Raw genomic sequence first — 20,725 nt, forward strand, 5'->3', positions numbered from 1 at the left:
GAAACACAATATTTACTACCTTTTTTTTTTTTTTTTTCCTCTCGAGGCTCTAACATCTTTCGCCGTATCTGCATCACTGAGAAAAACGCTCAGACGCCTGCGGTTTGGTTCAGTGGTTTATTTTCTCTAGCACACAGCAAAACAGTAACAGCTACAGTGACCATATATACACACACCAGAAACGTACTTTAAGATTAAAAAAAAACAACCAACCAAACAAAAACAACCCATATTCCATTAAAACATCTTTTTGTTCTCTGCTCGTGGAAAACAGAACGATCCAGTTTTTCCACAAGAGATTTTAACTGCACTGGTGTCTCAGTTCAGGCAGCAGGAGAGCCTCTGTGAATTCTATTCTACCCTTTGAATTCACAGCCTGGGCTGTGTTTTTTATACATATAAAGGAGTTGCATTCCCACAGCACACGTGGCATCACACTCAGGCACAAAGGATGCAGAGAAACCGTACCAGCACCTGATCCCACAGGCCAGGCAGGGGAGAACTTGGAGAACCTCCACACCTTTGCTCTGACTCCTGCTGCCCAAAGTAACATGACACCTCTTCTGTACAAACACAGGCCAAAACCATTAGAATATGTTACAGAAAAAAACCCAAACCAAAATTGATTCCAGCATTGTTTGCCTATTCTGTTTACCTGCATCTAGCACAGGCACTAAAGGCAGCTGTAACAGCATAAAAATTAAGGTCTGTACCATTATTATGCTGCAGATACACAAAGCAGACACTTGCATTTATTATCCAGAGTAGCCAGGCACATTAAAAACTGCTGCAGAAAGATAGACACATAAAAATAAAGGGCTACTTAGAGGCTCTGTCCCACCAGTTTGCCAAACCTCGAGTATTTCCAACACGAGTACATTGCAACAAATGCAGATTCTACTTTGTAAGGCCAACCAAGATAAACAACAACTCAAAACAAACAGAAAGAACCACCAACATTTTGTCATTCTGCTGATACAAAACTACAGCAATTTTTAGTCTGTAGCCTTCTCAGTTATCGGTTTGCACAGCTGCCTGTCATGGATGTTTCTCCATCAATGACTAAAGAACACTGACTGGGTGGAATATGTTTGTGTACAGGATAGAGACATTTCTGCCCACATGCTCTAAAGGCAATTGATTTTTCTTTATTCCTAAATTAGCAATGGGTTTTGATATGTGGATATTTTAATGTCAGTCAAGTACATCATAAGCCAGCCAAGAACCCACTGGAAACATGGAAATTTTAATTTGTAGATTTATCGCCATCATTTAGTCATTAATATTAAAATCTCTTGAACAACAGTAGGCTGCCGGCCCCCTTCCTGTGTCATATCCAGACAAGAGAAATCCAGCTGAACTGGCAGCTATTATGGCTGTGGCTAACAGAAACCAGCAGTGAAAAATTCAAAGCAAACTGAGCTCATCCAAGTCTGAAATGCCCCAGGACTACAGAGATGCCCGATTTCTGTAGCAGCCAGGATTGCGGTGCAGAAGGTGGAAGCCCCACAGGCTGAAGTGCACTGTATTTATGGAGTTTTCCCACACCACAGGTAAACACCATGCCCAAGCCATAAAAAGCCCGCTAGGACTCAGGGATGCATTAGGAGAGCTGAAGGAAGAACACCTTTCTCAACCCCTGGCTTCCAAGGAGACACAGAACAGGATTTCATCACTGTGAGCAAAAAAGTAAGTATCAACTATTGCCAGCCTGAGGAAAGGCTGAAGGAAGAGAAGTTAATAGTCCACTGGCTGCAAAAACTCATGTGGTACCCATTTCTCAACTCCTAAAAGATCCTCAAACCTCTCCATTAATTGAAAGCATCTATTTCTGAGGTGATAGAATGGTCTTTCATTGTATGACAGACCAACAAACTGTTTTAACCTGTCATACACAGTATTATCAAACATTTATCTTGTTCAAGCTTTTTATTCAGCTGATGGTTTGAAGCAGTGGATCAGAAATAGGTTCTAATTGTTTTATGTCTGGGATTTTTACAGCTAGCTAGTTAGATAGCATAATCCTGTTATTTATTCATCATTAAAGAACTTTGACATGTTCACCTTCCCTGCTAATGCAGAATTTATTTTGCTATTGTTTTTTTTCAATCTTCTTCCTTCAGTGACATTCAGGGTGGTTAAACATATTAAGACTGTAGGCTTAAACTACATACTTAAGCATACACTTATCTTTAACACCTTGCTTCTCTAGATATGTTACCAAAGAAATTCTTATTTTGGGTTTCTCAGCTTTAGTTTTTGTAAAAAATGTAGCACAGGTTTGTGTGCAATCACATTGAACTAGAAGTAGGCAGCTCTCCCACTCAGCTCATTTTCCCAAAGTAAATCAACACTTTACTTCAGGAAGCTTTTGTAGGAAATGACTGTTTATCACAGCCTGTAGCACTCCTCCTCCTTGATATCAAACAGGCTTTAATACACCTTTGTCACTTCAGGCAGTGTAAGTGGGATACAGCACTGCTTTTAAAGTCTTTCTGATGGAATTCTTAAAGCTTTGGCAATTTAAGAGCTGGACTTTTGTTGCTGATTTGAGAAACCAGTGAAGAGCAACTCAGAATGGATGAAACAAGTTAAACATTTGATGTAAACACTTAAAACATGGTTTGACATCAATTTGTTTGGAGTAGAAACCAACTGGAATAAGACACAGGAATCCACAAGCCACTGAGAGAACCGGCAGCACCACAAAGAATGGAATGGACTTATCTGCCTTTCTGTATAAACCAGCTGGATGCAGAAGAGGTGAGTTTTTACCAATAAACACATGCTAACCATTACATGTCTTGTTCTTGTTTTACTTTGCTCACTGTGCTTTGTATCCACTGATTCGAATGTGCTAAAATAAAAACCACTTTTGTTTTACCTCTTTAAACCAGCAAAACCACTGAAGTAAAAAACATTACATATAATTACATACAGTAAATAAATTCAGTAAAAAAACAACCTAACCCCTCAAACAATACAGACAATAAAAATAATATAGATTTGGCCATGTTTTACTAAGTACCACTTCCAAGTACCATAAGCAATGCTAAATCCCAAGTAAAAAAAAACAACACAAAAACAAACAAACAAAACCCCAACAAACCCCAAACTTTACAGTGTTCCTTTCTATCAGGCAAGAAGGGAAGGAAGTACACAACAACAAAGCACACCAACAAAAATATCTAGTCTATATCAAATGTACCTTTCCAATAAGGAAATTAATAGAAAACAAACCCTATCACTTATAATTTAACACCAAGGTGTCTTCCTGGCAACCAGGATTACAAGTTTATGCTGAATACAATCTTATGTTCAAATACTGAGATAAGCAGCATTATTCCAAACCCCAGGAGAATCCCAGCATTCTGTAACAGGAAGTATCCCCACCGGCTACATCCATGGTCACTGGCATCATTGTGGAGCATTTCAGGTACCTAAACAAACAAGGAGGTGTTAAATACCTTCAAAACAAACAGTTGCTTCAAATCATTAATTCTTAAACTGTGTTACACAAAATCCAAATAGGTCTAGGCACTTACCATATCCACAAGAGCCACATACATGAACAAGCCAGCAGTAAGTGCAAATATCCACATTGAAACGTTGTCTGCATAATGACCAATAAGGATCCCAGTCGCCATACCAAGATAGGCCAGCATAGCTGACAGAGCATTATAAAGCACAGCTTGCTTGACAGTCATACCAGCTTTTAGAAGGACAGCAAAATCTCCTATAACGGAAAAAAAAGCCAAGGCAGAGTTTTCATTCTTGGGTAAGTACTGCGGTGCGGTCTTATTTACAGTTCTCTTACAGGATTACTAAACTACTTTTATGCTGTTGTTTGCCTTATTTTTTTTTTTTGCCTTTATAAAATTAGAAATCACTGAGAGACAGAAATTTAAAGGGTACACATGAATAACACACTAGCAAATACTGTAAGTTTATAACTTTAAAGTCTTTGCCTGAGAGCATTGTCCAATCACTCCTTGAACACTCAGCCTTGGTGCTGTGACCATTTCCCTGGGGAGCCTGTTCCAGTGCCCAATATCCAACCCAAACCTTCCTGACACAACTTCAGGCCATTCCCTTGGGTCCTGTCACAGGACAGAAGAGATCAGTGCCTGCCCCTTGTCTTCCCCTCAAGTGCAGTGAGGTCTCCCCTCAGTCTCCCCCAGGCTGAACAGACCAAATGACCTCACCTGCTCCTCAAATGGGTTCCCCTCAAGGCCCTTCCCCATCTCTGTACCCCTCCTTTGGATGGTCTCTAATAGCTTCATATCCTCAAGCAGTTGGAATTTAAACCACCACTGTAAAATGCTGCAGTACCTGATATGCCTGAGTGTTCTTACAGTAAAATATTCCCACTCAGTTGCATATTCAATTTATTATCCTGTAACTGCTCCTTGTATTATTAATCTGTTTTATAAATTTAAAGTAATTTCTTTATTAATTTCTGTAAATGATCCTTAACTTCTTATTTTTACTTGATGAAATGATAGACCACCAGCCAGAAACAGATTTTCTGTAATTCAGAAAATATTTTTTGTAAACCAGAGTAATATAAGCTTATTATTTGAAAATAAAATGGATTCTTTATAAGTTATCTCCAGTTAAAGTAAACAAAAGTGATTTTCAAAGCTGATTTGAGTAATTTATTACAACAGCTTTTCCTACAGGCTATTTGTATTAAGATGAACTGGTATATTAAAAAACATTGATTAGCTTTAACAACAATGGTACAATTTTATTCCCAGCTAACCTCAACTAGTCCCATTTGTTTCAATGTTCCTATAGCACTTCACGCCCTCTAGTAAAAAAAGGTATTTCCTATCAAGTTTTCTGTTCTGATTAAAGAAATATTCCTATAGCACTTCATGCCCTCTAGTAAAGAAGGTATTTCCTATCAAGTTTTCTGTTCTGATTAAAGAAGTATGATTTAAATTTTAAAAGATTTTTGCTATTTCTACAACCAAGAGAACAGTTGAATCTAAAATTATCAGGTTCATGAGATTAATTTACTTCCTATATCTGAAGTAACAACATTTAGTATGTGTAATTAATACAAGTTCCATGATTAGTATGAACAAGACTCAATTCCTCCCAACCCACAAAATCAGGTATATTTTCTCCACAATAACATATTTCCATATAACATTACTGTACAGATACATCAAACTGTTTATATAGAGAGAGTTTAACATTTACATATACTGATTTACAAGCTCCATTAAATGAAACTGAATGTTCTCCCCTCTGGGGAATTAAACCTTAAAAAAAGTGAAAGCAAAGTCTTCTTTCTTTATTCTATACACCAAGTGTGTGACTGTGACCATGACAGCTGAGAAATAAACACCAGTTGCACATCCAAAATGATCTGACAACTGGAAAGATCAGCTTTGTCTCAAGTTCAACTAAGCACATCCATCCTGTTCTCACAACCTGCCCTTCCAAAGGGCCAAATACTCAACTCATATTGTAAGACACGACAATAATCTCTCATGGGACTACACACAAATTTAAATCACTTGAGCTTGAAAGACAAACTGTTTCCAGAAAGATTTCGAAGTAATTTCAAGTTTAATTTAGAGCTACAGCAGTTCTTTGCAAGACTTAATGAAAAAGCAGCAAATGTTATGCGGAAAGTACTTTGACTAATCGTGACCTTCCTTTCAGCAGCACAAGCACGAGAATAAAATTAAGGAGAGATGTGAGAAAAGCAAATTCTGTCATGCATTCTCCTGCAACTCACAACTTATGTTATATACAAGGAAAATAAAAAGTAGACAGAAAAAGCTGTAACTGCAAGAGACAGTTTAACCAGAGTAGCTGAAATATTTAGATTTTTAAACTATTATTTCAATTTAGAAATTGTTAAATGGTCTTTAAGTAAATCAGAAGTATCACTGACTAGAGAACCTGACACAGATAAAGTTGTCTGATCAAATTTTTGTTCTCCCGCATGCATGTGTAAGTACATACACATGCAGCATATGGAAATGCTGGGGTCTTACCTAGCTCATGAGGTAATTCATGGCAAAATACAGCCACAGAAGTGCTTAAACCACTAGATAACCCTTCAGTAAAGGCTGCTCCTATGAAGAGACAGGAAAAAAAAAAGGCAATCAAAACATTACTACATACTCCGACATTAAGTGCAGAAGCATTGTTGCTTGTGTCATATTAGGATATATATTTCACTCAATTTTTTCTTTGTGGAAGCATTTAAATTCCGACATTAAGTGCAGAAGCATTGTTGCACATGCTTGTGTCATATTAGAATATATATTTCACTCAATTTTTTCTTTGTGGAAGCATTTAAACTTTAACTGAACAGTTGTTTATGGTCCTTAAGTTGCAAAATTCTTCTTCAGAATCTTGCTGTTAAAGTAAATCACATTTCATTATCTTATACCTGAACTAAGCCAAATACATTCCAACACCACAACCCTTCCCATAAAAATACAATAAATGGAAATACCATCCAAAAATATTTTTTTTTTAAAGATAGAAAGGGAACAAAGCAGCTCAACTGCACCTGAGAGTCACACACCTTAAGAAAGGAAAGTCAGGACAACAAGAGGAAAGGCTACAAAATCAACAGAGACAGATCGACTTCTAAGCAGCTTGCTTTAAGGTAAATACCACAGCAGGCTGCTTTTAAGTGGAGAAAAAACGCCCCAAAATCACAAGAACCCCTTAAACTAGTCCAACAGTCCTCATCTTTCTTGTCTTCTCTGCTCCTCCTGTTGCTTGTCATTTATCTCGTTTGGCAGGAGCTCAGGAGGACGCAGCACACTGCAGAGCTGCAGCACAGCTCCCACACGGCGTGTCAGTCCCCAGCTGCATGGAGAGCCTCTCCAAGGGTGCAGAGCCACATCCAGCTTCCTCTTCAGCTGCTACCAGGAGCCTGCCAGCAAACAAGATGCTGCCAACAAGCAAAGAGGCACAAAGCCATGTCACAGTGGCTGGCACACAAGGGACCCAGGAGTACTGCTCCCAGAGGAAGCACTACAATGGCAATGACTCCACTGGAGACAATCCCTTCTTTTCACTGCAGAAGCTACATGCGGACCTGACTCTTGAGGGAGACACGGCTATCCAGGACTTCAAGTGCAAGAAATGACTGATGTTCTTCCCTGAAGTGATGACAGCAGCTGCTGTCATCCCATTACGTCTGGGATGTGAGCTGTGGCATCCAGGTAAGAGGATGCAGGACGTGGTGAGCAGGCACCTTTGTGTAACAAACAGGATTGAGAGAGTCTTTAGAAGAGGTTCTACAGAGGCAAAAGGCCAAGCCCATCAGACGGCAGAGGAAGGCAAGACCAAAGTAGCACTGGAACAGGAAACACGAACTCTGAGATGAGTAACATTTGGAACAGTGAAGTCTGGCAATAGGAAGAATCTTCTGTCCCCACTGCAGCTTACTGATCTGAAGAACATGGGCATGACCCTGGAAGCAGTGAAAGGACAAGTGAGTCCTGCTTTGCCCAGCAGTTCAGTACATCAGATTAGAAGTACAAAATGAAAGATTTTTTTGTAGAGATAGGAGATTCCCTCCCATGCAGGACAAAGACAGACCTGCAGACCTTTTGCCAAGGGAAGTCCAGGGGTTGCAAAGAGCCTGCCTGAATGATGCTGTCAAGACACCATCAAAGCTTGTCTAGCCTGTCATGGATGGATACCAAGTGCCTACAGGGACAGATTACAATTCACTCTGGGTTTTTTTGGCTACCTTCATAAAGGGGTTCCTTGACCACAGAGAGCTCCAGCATAAAAGTATGTGTGAATTGTGGTTCCATGTGTCTATTCAGACTCTTGGTCAATCAGAGTAACACTAGGAATAAGGTTACAAATCATCTAACCAAGGAAAGGTGATGGATAAGCCTGCCCATGAGCATAGGAACATCACCATTCACACAAGGAGTCTTCAGCTGTGGAGGTAACAGTGCTGGGCACACAAACCAGGATGTTCCTCAATTGTATTGGCAATGGTTTCCTACTATAGATGACACAAAAGCCAGCCAGGATTAGCACAGTAAATTGACCTGCTGCTCAAAAACAAGGATAAACTGATGGCAAATACAGCAAAAAATGACATCTTGTGAGCATGAAGTAACTGAGTTCAGGACACAGGAGGAGGCTGGGAGAGGAAGAAGCAAAATTAAGACTCTGGGCTTTAATGAAGCAGACTTTGACTTCTTTAAGGACTTGCAGTGTAGGGAATCAGAAGAGACAATGTGCCCAAAAGGTAGTGCACAGATACACAAACAAACAAGTGTGTTTGTGCGGGAACGCTTGCAGAAGATGTGCCCAGCTAAGCAGTGTGTCCTAGTAAATTAAGATTCATCCAAAAGGGGTGGCCAGTTTGTAGGGCACAGAGATACACAAACAAACAAGCCTGTTTGTGCAGGAACACTTGCAGAAGATGTGCCCAGCTAAGCAGTGTGTCCTAGTAAATTAAGATTCAAAAAGGAAGCACATAAGAAAGAGGAACAAAGACTGGCAACTTAGCAAAGAAGCTAAAAGCAGTGGAAAAAAAGGGAGAAAGACCAAGGCCCAGCTTGATCTAAAACTAACAAGACTCCAAGGATAACAAGAAACAGTTCTACAAGCATGTTAGCTGAGAAACAGAGTTCATGAAAAATTCACAACTGTTGATAGCTGAGGAAGGGAAACAAGCAGTAGACATAACAAGAGGCAAAGCACCAGCTCAGCCTTCATCTCAGTCTTTGTCAACAAAGCCAGATCCCAGCTCCATTCCAGAAAGAAAGAGACAGCAAACCACAGAAGCAACAGTTCAGAGAAATGCAGAAAAACCTGGAAATGCTCAGGTGCATCCCAGGATGGGACTCACCTGAAGGTACTGACAGAGTTACTAGTGTGACTAAAAAGCTGCTGTCAATCATGTGTGGAAAACCATGGCTACAGAAGGCCCCACTGGAACTCTAGGAAAAGGATAACATTGTTCCCATCTTTAAGAAAGGACTCAGGAGCGGTCAGTGTCATCTCAGTTCCTAAAAAGATCATGTGGAATATCCTTTTAAAATCCCTCTCCAAAAGCTGCATCCAGCTTGAGGAAATAATTGATCATACAAATGGCAAGTACAACAGAACTTTAGTAGGATTTCTGACACTATCTCCTATAGCAGTCTTGTCTGGGCAAAGAGGAAATATGGGCTTGCACACTGACTGGACTGCTGGGCCAACAGGGCCTGGTGGCTGGTAACAAACAGAGCTCAACAGGACAAAAACTGCAACCCATTTTCTTCAGTATCTTCACTAATGACCTGGATAAAACAGATGGCACCAACAGCAAATTTAGGGGAAAGCAGGGAGAAAGTAAGGGCTGAGGTAACACACCAAGCACAAGAACTTTAGACAAGACCATAGCAAACTTAATTCTTATGAAGTTCAAAGAGAAAAAGTAAGAAGTAATTAAGGACAAGCTTAAATATCAAGAATATCTCTTTTTACTTTTTCACTGCTAAAAAGAAGTCATGAAATGTTAACAAACTGAAGATGAAATTAATATATCTGGCATTATCCCCTCTCAAGACGCTGATTAATCTTAAAATATACTTTTAAGACATGACTTCTCTCAAAAGCTGAAGAAAAAAATATCTATGCAAGACTAGTATAAAAATAGTGTTCTGCATTTTACTTATTTAGTTGTAATTACACATAAAAGTTCAAATCACAGATGATCCTTTTGCACAAATGAGTCAGATGCAACAGTTCCACGCCTTAATAAAAAAATAAGCACTTATAAATCTTGTTCCTACATAATTAGCACAACAGATTTGAGGAAAAAAGTAACTGATGGAATTTATGAATAACAAATCACATGAAGTGAATGAACTTAAATGAAGGGTTATGCTGGCTAAAGTTATCTTTACAGAAGCGTGCACATCTTCTTTAAGATACAGATTAACTATTACACAAGTAGCATTGGCATTTTCACAACACCATCAAATGGATGTTTTCCCATAATACTTTTAAAGACATACAGAACTGAAAGAAACCCATATTTCCATTAGCCTGAACAAGCTACACAGCAGGACTTCTGAAAGCTATTGCTCTCACTTGTTCAATAAGCCTTTATTAACCTTTCTCATACTTTTCCCTTCATAACTATAAAGTCATAGCTCCTTCCCAAATCTCCCTAATGCCAAGAGGTAATTGATTCTGAGTCATTTGTATGCAAATCTTCCTTCTACCATATTTTTCACTACTGATCCGCTCAAAAATTTACATTTCATGCTTCAACTTTCATCAAAAATGAGATTAAATCAGAAAGTCTCTTTTCACATTACATTTTGAATTGACTGAATCTGAACAACTGCAAATATTGCTGTGAGAAAATAGTTATTATGGGGTTTCCTTTTCAAACAAGAATGAATTTTTTTTCTACAATAAAATTTACAGAAAGACTGATACTGCTGAACTGCCTCCAGTATACTAAACAGCCTGGAAATGAATCCAATACCTGTAAAGATTAGTCTTAAATACAATAGTCAAGATCAGGAAAGATTAGCATAAGTACTGAAGATTATTGATTTGACTTCACTTTCTGTGACTTACTTTAACCTTTTAAATTCAATATACCTGTAATCTAGTTCTTCTTCTAAGAAGAACGTGAGAGAGTTCCCAAACCTGACCTCACAGAGAGAAGTCCAAAACAAAATATTCAATCTACTACTTTTGTGATAAAGAAATATTTTCACTGAAGCATTATCAAGAAAGACTGAGCAACTACACGCATTAAGGGAAAAATAGGTAAGCAGAAACAAAAAGATAAATGTTTTGTTTACAAGTAAAATAACTGTTTATACCTGTTCAATTTTTTTAAAAATGGACTATTATGCTCAACTTTAGGAACAAGGTTTTGAGTATAGTATGACCACTGTTTCAGAAAACAAAACTTTTAGGCTACAACAGATTGAAACCAGAGCCTCTCCCTATCCACCAGTGCTCTGGAGGAACACTGACATGTAACCAGGGCCCAGTACAGGCAGGCAGGCAGACATGCCAAGTACAGAACCTGACCCTGCTGCATTGCCAGAGAAGATGAAAGAGAAAAATAAGTAAATCAAGCAATGGTGCCAGTGGCCTGATGGAAGTGAAAAAACCAGTTACTTTGCTGAAAAATACAAACTTGTCCTAAAAACAATTAAAATTTTAAAAATTTGCTGAGCACTTTCAGGCACCAACTCAATCTTAAATATTTTTTATAAGCCTAGCTTTAGTTTTGAAACATGCTAGCTTTAACTCTTCAAAAGCAGGAAATGAAGCTCAGGTTATAGATTTTCTAAAGAAACACAGCTGAAAACACATAATTTCTGTTTCATATATCACTTAGCTCCAGGTTGTTAAGCTGGAGATTTTTCTCACTTATTAAGATGATGCTCTCAAAAAAAAGTTTAAAGATCTTCTGCTAATTAGCTACATCCCTAACAGAGGTAAGAGACAGCTAGAAGACTTCACTGCCTTCACATCCAAGGCTGCAGCATCCGAGTTGGCACTTACCAATTGCCAGTCCATCACTAAAATTGTGCAGTCCATCTCCCATGATCACCATCCAGGCCAGAGTGGCTATCCCCGCGTCCTTCAGCTCTTCACGCGAGTAGCGCTGACTGTGACTGTGGGGATGATGGTTCTGGTGGTGATGGTGGTGCAGAATGTGATGGTAGTCGTGGTGATGGTGACTTAGATGATCTGTCTGTCCTAGAGTATCGTGCAAGTGAGAATGGCATTTGTTTCTACAGCCCCTGGACACATATTCGTTGTCAACCTCCTCTTGATGAGAATGAGCTATCATCACTTCTTCTTCCTCTTGTACAGTTGGCTGCTGAGAAATGAAGGTTGATGGATCTTGAGAGTCTGTCCCTAGATAGCCCTCAGGCCCTGTTACAAAAACCCAGAGTACAATGTTACACATTTTTAAAATCACCTAAAAAGCAAAGATACAATGAACAGTTTGGCTATGTGAAGCAGTAAAGTTGAGACTGATAATCAAATTTCTTGAACCAGAAGATTTTTTGGAAATATTTCCACAACTTATTCAGATTTTAGAGATAATTCCCAACATCTCAAAATAAGGAAAACTTTTAGTTTCTGTCCCCTACTGCTGAAGCAGCCCTTACATTGTGGACAAAAATGCTTCCTAAAAGGCAAAAAATCTTTTCATCTAAGATTCGCTGCAATTCAAACAACAGCAAAAGGCCCCAAGTCCCAGTTTCACAGCATGAAGACTGTTAGTTCAATTGCTTCAGAAAAAACAAAGTATCTGAGAAGCATGTGCCATTTAGTTATCTCAGGGCTGAAGAAAAAGGACATATACGGAGATTGCGTTATAGATAATTTTGGAAACTCCTGTATTTCAAAACAAATACAGGCACTTGAGTTTAACACCTGGAAAAGACTAAAAACAAAAGTCATCAATACAGACCATGAAATACCCTCATATAAACAGTGCTGACACAACACAGTTGGTTCTTTTAACTAATTGCTGAAATTTGAAAATTCTTCCTTTGCAATTAAATGAATAAATATAATTCTTTTTCTACATTACAGACAAGTATTTCATGAATTATAAAATTACTCTGGAAAACAGAACATCTCTTTTATCAACAACAGCTAACAAGTAACTAGTCTGGTCTGTGTTGGCTTAAAGCATGATCTTGGGGATAACATGGTCATTTGCACTCCTGAATGTTAATATTCAGGTATTCTACAATTTTTTAATATTACCTTTATAAATAAATAATCAAACTAACAAAAGCCAGAAATCTAAATAATGAGTCATGCATATAACATCCAGTGGTGTAAGGAGAAGTGTAGAAACTGTAGCTGTATTGCAACTTTCACAGAAAGGCTTCAACTTCTGCTGCTAAATCCAGAATTAAAAGGCTCAAAGCTCCAAAACTGCGAATTCACTACTTTTAACCCACTGATCCTTTTCAAAGGAAAGCAGCAAAGAGACCTAGTGCTCCACATTTCAGCAGACAGACAGGTTTTGCTTTGAAAACAATTCAAATAGGCAGTGATCCAACCTACAGTAAGAAGCAGATCTACGAGCTGCCATCAATCAGATGTTTTTTAAACAGTGCTGCCACAAAGCAACAACTGTGTGATATTAATGAGACTTACGATCATCCGTATCCAACTTCTCTTCATTTGCTGAAAACTTCTTACTTTCTCCATCATCTTCATTTTTTTTCTTATTCCAAAAGAAAACACTGCAGTTATGAATATTTTACTTATTTTTCAGGATATACATGAGCAACATTATATTCACAACATTTATGCAGCCTGCACAGAAAGAGGACAACATGGAAGCCACATAAAGAGTGTAGACGAGGAATATTAGAAACCTATTACAGTAAGATGACAAAGGTTCCTCAGGCTCCATAGGAGAGGACAAAAAACAAAACAAAACAAAGAAGATCATAAACAAACAAACCAACCCACACACACAAATGCCCTACATTTTTCACAAGAAATAAGCAGAAGGTTTTCATTTGAGAAGTGAAATGCATCAAATGGTGACTAATTTATTCTGCTAATTCTTTTCTAACAAAGAAAATAATTATTTATTTTCTATATGTCAATATAACGTGTTTTAATAATGTACAGAAGGAAAACCAAGCAAGATCTCTCCTCCTTGACCACTGAAGTCTGTATCACAACAATTTATGATTAGTGACTCAATATCTAGGAAGGCATAATTAGTCTAACAGGAAATCCATTCCTTGTGGCTGGGAGGAGAAAAAATTCTTGCTTTGCTTGAAACTCTTCATGTTCTTTCCTGTCAAACAAATTTAACTAGAGATAGGGAAATCTCACAGTTAGTTTAGCTTCAGTATAAACCACATCAACACAACCTCCCATGATCAAAGAGCGTACATTGCATCTTCCCTGTGACTACTGCCTTAATGACCACTTTAATGAGAAAACTAAACAGAGATTATCAGTCTTTGAGGTAGCCTAGCAATTAGCTATTTTTAAACTAAGTAATTAGCATTTACTAACTTTCTTCAAGCAAGGCTTAGGATTGGCTGGAACCAGATGACCTTTAAGATACCTTCCAATTCAAACCACTCCATGATTCTATTTTACCACCAACTTCTTAATTTTTCTTACCGAGTCAATTTTGATATCATTCTTTATTCCTGGCTACACAGGTCTTTAAAGAACTGTCACAAGTAATTGCCAAGTTACCAACACTAATGACCTGCCAAAATTCAGTTATTTATCTTACACATAAAAATCAACATAACAATCTGAGAGCTGCATTTTTGGGGGAAGAGAAGGGAAAGCACCAAAGGGCTTGACAAGACTGTTTCCTCATGGAATGCTATTCCATAAAGTCACTTTCTAGAGGATACTTGGATGCTTACTTATGTAAGCACTTACTGCCAACCCTTACCTGTCTGTGCAAGTGCCCTCCTCAACAGCAGTACAATAACTGTACAATGCAAACTTATTGCATCCAGGATTGGAATTATAATAATAATAAAACCAGTTCAGATGGTTATAATGTCTGAAGATGTCAGAAGGAAGTTAGTAATGAAGTGAGTTCTTAAATCACTCTGTTAAAACTGAAGATGCAACTGGACATCTTCGTATTAAACAATTTGCTGCAATGTCAAACCCTACACTATATTGTCTGATTATGGAAATAGCAAAGAACCCTTGATAAAAGGTTTAGAAGTGTATGTGTCCCTAATAAAAATTACATTTTAACACTAATCCAGTCAGCCATTGCTATGAAATAGAAAGGTATATGATATTCATGGGAGGTTTTTTAATGAGTGTTTTCAGAAATGAGCATGTAATACAACAGAGCTTCAGAGTAATAGTCTCCCTACCTTTTTCTTCTTGTCTTTAAATTGTTTTATTAAAGTGATCAAATGCTCCACTAGAAACATGAAGTACAAGCCTCCAAGTGCTGTAAGTCCTTTCCATGTAGAATCCAGGTAAGCATTCTCCTCTGTACTTTGAAAAACAAGATGTTTGTACATAGAACTTTTTTGGTCAAGCAGAGGCTTTTCGTGGTGATGGTGATGGTTTCCATGAGACTAAGGGGAGAACAAAAAGGGGAAAGTCATTATATTCAAAAGAAATGTAATGTAAGAAACATATAAAGTATTCTTCATATAATTTTTCTCATGTCTGGAGTCCAGACTTGACAATTTTTACAGGGCAAACACTCTGCTTACAGACTCAAGCAATTACAAAGGAATCCCTTGATTGGAAATTTGTTGATAGGAAGAAACATTGCAAGGACTGAGAACAGCCTGGCACTGGCTCACACACGGAAGCTGCATGGACACTGCTCAATCCAAGGTGTACAGCTGTCCCCACACAAACTCCTGACACCACCAAGGAATCCACATTTTAAGCAGTGGTCACAGCCAGAACACCAGTTAGCTTCCCATCTAAGAAAACTCATAGATGTAAAACAATTTTTTGTACAAGGAAGTTGGCTGTAATTTCTTTCTTTAAAGAAAGTCTGATACTTTTCCCTGTCCTTACTGGATACAGGTATGATCAGAAATGAAAAACCCTTTTGCACACCTCATTCACACACGTTTTGATTTACATAACCTTACACAGCAAATGCAAAATTAACTGAAGGGAAGAAGAACCACCTGGTGGATTACAGGCAGGACTGGGAAACCACAGAATCTGCAGTCACTTTTATCCATTTCATTTGGAACTGAAACAAGTTACTTTTGCAGGGCTAGAATGTCTGTTTAAGAATCTCAAGAAAGGCAGAAATTTAGTAATCATATTCCCATTTAATTGTCCCTGTTACATGACAGCAATTCCAAAATCTATCAAGTAGTATTTTCTCCAGGACTTCAGAAATTATGGAATCTGGTTTAAAAAAAAATCACAATGGGTAAGCCATCAACATAAGTGGCTTGTAACAAAAAATAGTTGATTATTCATTTTATATTTGAAGTGCTCAGTGAGCAATTTCCACAATCTCTAAAGTCCATTAAACTGGGAGGGAGGGGAAAGGGGCAGCACTGCAATAAACCACTAAGAAAATTTGTGCAAAATTCTTGTATTCAAGAAACAATAAAGGGACGTGGTAGCACATATGACTAAGAACAGGAAATAGAGAGTGGGATGATGTTATGAAGCTCTTGAACTTATAAAGACTGTGAAATGATTAACACAGATGTTCCAAATGGAAAACCTTTCCATCAAACAACCTGCACAACAGAGTTGAGAAATGACTCATCAAATGGGTATGAACTAATAGGGCACTAATACATACAGCTGTCAAGCTCTCTGTTTTGAGATAATGAATGAAACAGTAATTAATACTTACATGTGGAAGGAGGTGTAAGAAGGCATCTCCACTCAAGGTCCCCACAGCCAGTGCCACAAGGAAACTCAGAAGAAATTTGAAAAATACTCGATTCATCAGTGGTACCAATATAACACCCAGCAAGGAAAGAAAGCTGATGACGGAGATGGATATAAAGCCACCAATCCAAGCTGGCAAAAAAAAAAAAAATAGTAACAACAGTAAGTAACAGCTGTATGTGATTTTGTTTGCTTAACATTTCTGTTATCAAACACACCTGATCATTCAATTAATCAGATGTTAACAAAAGGTATGCCACAAAGATTTCTCTCTAATCTTGGTGAAGTGCCAAAAGAAAACTACACTTCTCACAACTACAGGTTGTAAGAAGGAAAGAAATAGGTTTCTTGGATTTATAACCAACATAAACATTTTTTCCATTAAGCTTTGATGTTACCAAAAAATAAAACTAAACAAACTAAAAAACAACCCCAGCCTACCTATTTGCAGAGAAAAACTTTTTGGAGGAGTTTCAGCTTTTTCACTAGTAGCATGGACTATGCAGTACTTGCCATCAATCTGGTTAATAAGAGCTGGACAGAGATAACTAAATTCTGTAGCAGTCAACAATACTTGAGTGCCTATTCCATGAGACTGCATCAGTTTGGATGCATTGGAGCACTGTGGAAAGAGACAAGTTAAAGATTAACCAGAAGCAAAACACCACAATACATCTTAAAAGGCTGCGCATCCCACCTTAATTGAAATGCAGGGGCACCACATGAAAACAGCTAAATCAACACAACTCTGAAACTGGTACCAAACCCATTTAGTTAAAAATATACTCTAATCCTGCCCCAGAAAGCTAGTTTGGGAGTCTGGGTGGATGATATGTAATTATTACTCATTCTCAGCACAAATGGGTCAGATGCTTTGATGTACAAACAGAAAAAGCCTAACACTTTTCAGTCAGTTTTAAAGGCCACATAAGGAAGCATTAAAACAAGGTCAAATGCCTTTTTATAGCAGTGACTGCTGTGAAACGTCTTGTGCAGAGCATGTTTTACATACACTCCCTCGAGTAAACAACTCCCCACTGTACAACCTACACAGTCTCAGGGGGTTTAAAGAACAGCAGTACTTGTGCTTCGACAGTGCAGAACACAGCAACAGCTCCTGAATTCAGCACCTCCCATCACATGCCGCACAACACCCACTCCGAGTTACCTGGCATGGCTGCAAACATTAAGATCCTACTTGCTTTTCAAGGCCTTTGATGGAGAAAGATCTGACTGTTTAAGAAAAACGTCTACAACACAACTATACTCGTTAGCAGTGCTAATTGTATACTATTTTAAAGTAACACGTGACATTTTGCCAAAATCCTTTTCAGAGCTGTTTACATACACTTGTTAGATGGGGAGGGAAGGTGTTAGAGGAGGATGGTTCCACACTCCCACAATGTGAGACAGCTTTGATAAGAATCACAGTACCTTAACTAGATTTTTTTACTTTTACTCCATTAATAGGAAACCAAGACAGATTCCTGATCTAAGGCAGAGCTGCAAGTTTAAAACTGTAGATGTTTTTCAGGTTTAGTAACAGTTTATTTAGTATATTTAGTAACAGTTAAATATATAAATCATAAATGCATTAAACCAAACGTTTATACTTAGTTTTCCTCTGAGCTCGTGAACATAACACCATATTCCCTCAAAATGTTAAGTTCCAAAGAAAGTTGTTTGCATGTGTTTGGCTATGGGTATTGTTACACCACAAAACCTGCACCCAGGTAAACACTAAGCACCTGAAAAATAAGCCATAACATTCCTGGTGGATATGGATTCCTGAGAAAACAACAGAACCGCCCTCACCTCTTGAGTGCTTTGCTTTTTCAGTTTAGAATAGAGGTAGCTCCCTCTCTCCAACTCCTTCGGAGAAGCACGGGACTCGTTTGCCTTGGTGGCACCCAGCCAGGTGGCATTGCGGCCCCCTGTGACATTGAGGGCACCAGGGCCACCTGCTCCCACTCGAACAACCGTCTTGGCTTCTCCGGGCTGCACGTTCTGGAGCTCGGCGCGGCCGCCGGCGGAAGCGGCGATGGCGGACGCCGTGATCTCGTGCACCGCGTTCTTGCCGCGCACAAAGTTCTGCTGCCGCTCCACGCTCTCGGCTTTGTGAGGCTCCTTCGCGTGGCTGCTCCTGTGGTCTTTGCTGGCATCAGAGTCGTGGTTTGGACAAGCAGCCTTCTCAGAGCCTTTACTCAGTGAAACATGATTATGGTGAGAGCGATGGTCATGCTCATGGTCGTGATGGTGGACATGATCATGGTCGTGATCATGGTCATGATCATGGTCATGATCGTGGTCATGATCGTGGTCATGATCGTGGCTTATTTTAATCCTTTTCATTTTATCTATACCTATGTTCTGTAGCAGTTTTCTAAAGCCATCAATTGACAGAGAGTTGTTTTCTCCGTAACGATTAAAAAGTTCTTGAAGGTGTAACTTCTGTATTAGTCCTGCCAAGTCAGTATTAACTCCCACTGTCTTTTCTGGAAAAGCTCTCTCTGATGTATGCACAACAGTGGCTGTCTCCACTCCATGGTGATAACTTTCACACAGCAGTATGGAAAACGATACAAGGAAAATAACCGATACCGTACTCTCCATTGCAGTTCCTTTTCACAGTGCAAATAATCTGGAAAAAGAGGAAAATTTAAATAGTTTGCACAAAACCAATCATGTTATCCTCTGTAACACACAAAAAAACCACCACAACAAACAAAACCAAGCCCTACTGGAAGGACCAATGCAGCAAGAGACATTTAAATTTCTTACACATTCAGCACTTCTCCCAGATGTGTTGCCTCGGGCAACAGAAGAAGGTGAATACCACAATGAGGTCACTGGCCATGAACACCTCCCCAGGTGCCAGCTTGCCTTTGTTTAGCTGTGCCTGAGTCACTGCTAACAGAGAGCCCTCAAGGGTGCACCAACTAAGTTCTGGGTTAGGGTTTTCTCGTGCTTAAAAGAAGCCCCGTAATTTCTTTTTGAGCAATGAATAAGTCATATAAATTACACATTCCTGCGGAAAAATCGAAATTCCCAACCCTTCATCACTGGATTTCCCGGAGGTTTTGGCAAACCAGCTGGGCCAGTGTTTCCAGGACTACACAAAAATGTGGCCTTTTATGCTGTCACGTTCTGCCTTTGTTTTAACATTAGTGTCTCACGGCTCCTTTCTCTAGGCAGGCAGGCAGGCCTTTGGTGTGGACCAGATGCTCACAAGCCTGAGAGTTTGTGTGTTTCATTCCATAAATACTCCAGCAGGGCTGCGAATTAGCTGCTATGGAGACTGCCTGCAGGGCTATGCTGCCTCAGCCCTTTTCCAGGGCGGTAAGGAGAACCTCCATTCCCAAAAATATTAATCAGCCTGGAAAACCCCGGTGGAAAGAGAGAGGGGACCTAGGCCACCGTCCATAAAGAACTGAAGGAGGAGTGCCAAGAGGATGGATCCCAGCCCTTCCCGGTGGTGCTCAGCAATGGGACAAGAGGCAAGGCGCAGAAACCGATGCACAGGGAGCGGCCCCGGAATATGAGGAAGAACTTCACTCTGAGGGTGACCGAGCACAGGCAGACTGTCCAGAGAGGGTGAGGAGTCTCCCTCACTGGGGAAATTCAAGAACCGTCTGGGCGCAATCCTGCGCCACGTGCTCCGGGATGACCCTCCTGGGGCAGCGCGGCAGGACCAGACGTCCCACCGTGGTCCCTCCCAACAAACCTGTCCCACTCCGTGGCTCCGTGACCCGCAGGAGCCGCTCAGCGCCCACGGCCCCCGCTGCGACCCCGCACGGGCGGAGGCGGCCCGCCGAGCGCGGCGGGGCCCGGGCACGGCGCACACCGCACCACGAGCGGAAGGAAGAAGAGCGAGGAGGAGAAGAAGCCCGAGGTTACCTCTCCCGCCGCCGGGCCGGGCTCAGCCGCACCACCGCCGCTGCCCGCCCGCGCCGGCCGCGCCGCGCCCCTTCGCTTCCCTTGCCTTGCCTTCCCTTTCCTTTTCCGGGTACGGCGGCCGCCCCGGCGGCTCCGGGGGAGGCGGGGCCGCCTCACGTGGGGCCCGAGCGGCCGCGGCCTCGACGGAGCCGCGCCCGGAGCCGGCCCGGCCGGGGTCCCACCGCTCCTGTCCGCGGCCAGGGCCCGCGGCAGAGCCAGCAGCAAGGAGGAGGTGGCCCCGCAGGAACGCTGGATCCCAGAGGCTCCCTGTTTCAGAAAACACCGATGTTTGGATTTAGGGTTTCGCGATAGGTGTGAATAATCCCCAAAGAGTTGAAGGGATGAGAGTCAGAAAGGTCTTTTCCTCCCAGAGAACGCGAGTCGTTCAGGGCTGGCAGCG

At 40.3% G+C, this 20,725-nt stretch overlaps 1 protein-coding gene across 2 annotated transcripts; it reads right to left on the reverse strand.

Annotated features, from left to right (window-relative positions):
- Nucleotides 1–103: 103 nt before the first annotated feature.
- On the reverse strand, nt 104–20,438 carry SLC39A6 (solute carrier family 39 member 6). Of its 2 annotated transcripts, none has more exons than XM_039711117.1 (10): nt 20,287–20,438; nt 18,205–19,030; nt 16,831–17,011; nt 16,352–16,521; nt 14,877–15,086; nt 13,156–13,225; nt 11,533–11,910; nt 6,018–6,098; nt 3,546–3,736; nt 104–3,440 (listed from the first exon to the last, which is right to left on the reverse strand). In XM_039711117.1, exons 2-10 carry the CDS (start codon nt 19,000–19,002, stop codon nt 3,288–3,290), a joined length of 2,232 nt encoding a protein of 743 aa, XP_039567051.1. In that variant the 5' UTR covers nt 19,003–19,030; nt 20,287–20,438; the 3' UTR covers nt 104–3,287. The 2 variants fall into 2 exon arrangements, with proteins under 2 accessions (XP_039567051.1, XP_039567052.1); XM_039711118.1 differs by lacking the exon at nt 20,287–20,438 and adding an exon at nt 20,114–20,267.
- Nucleotides 20,439–20,725: the final 287 nt, after the last annotated feature.

This window comes from Passer montanus, unplaced genomic scaffold (assembly GCF_014805655.1).
Source record: "Passer montanus isolate IOZ18808 unplaced genomic scaffold, ASM1480565v1 scaffold24, whole genome shotgun sequence".
NCBI lineage: Eukaryota > Metazoa > Chordata > Aves > Passeriformes > Passeridae > Passer > Passer montanus.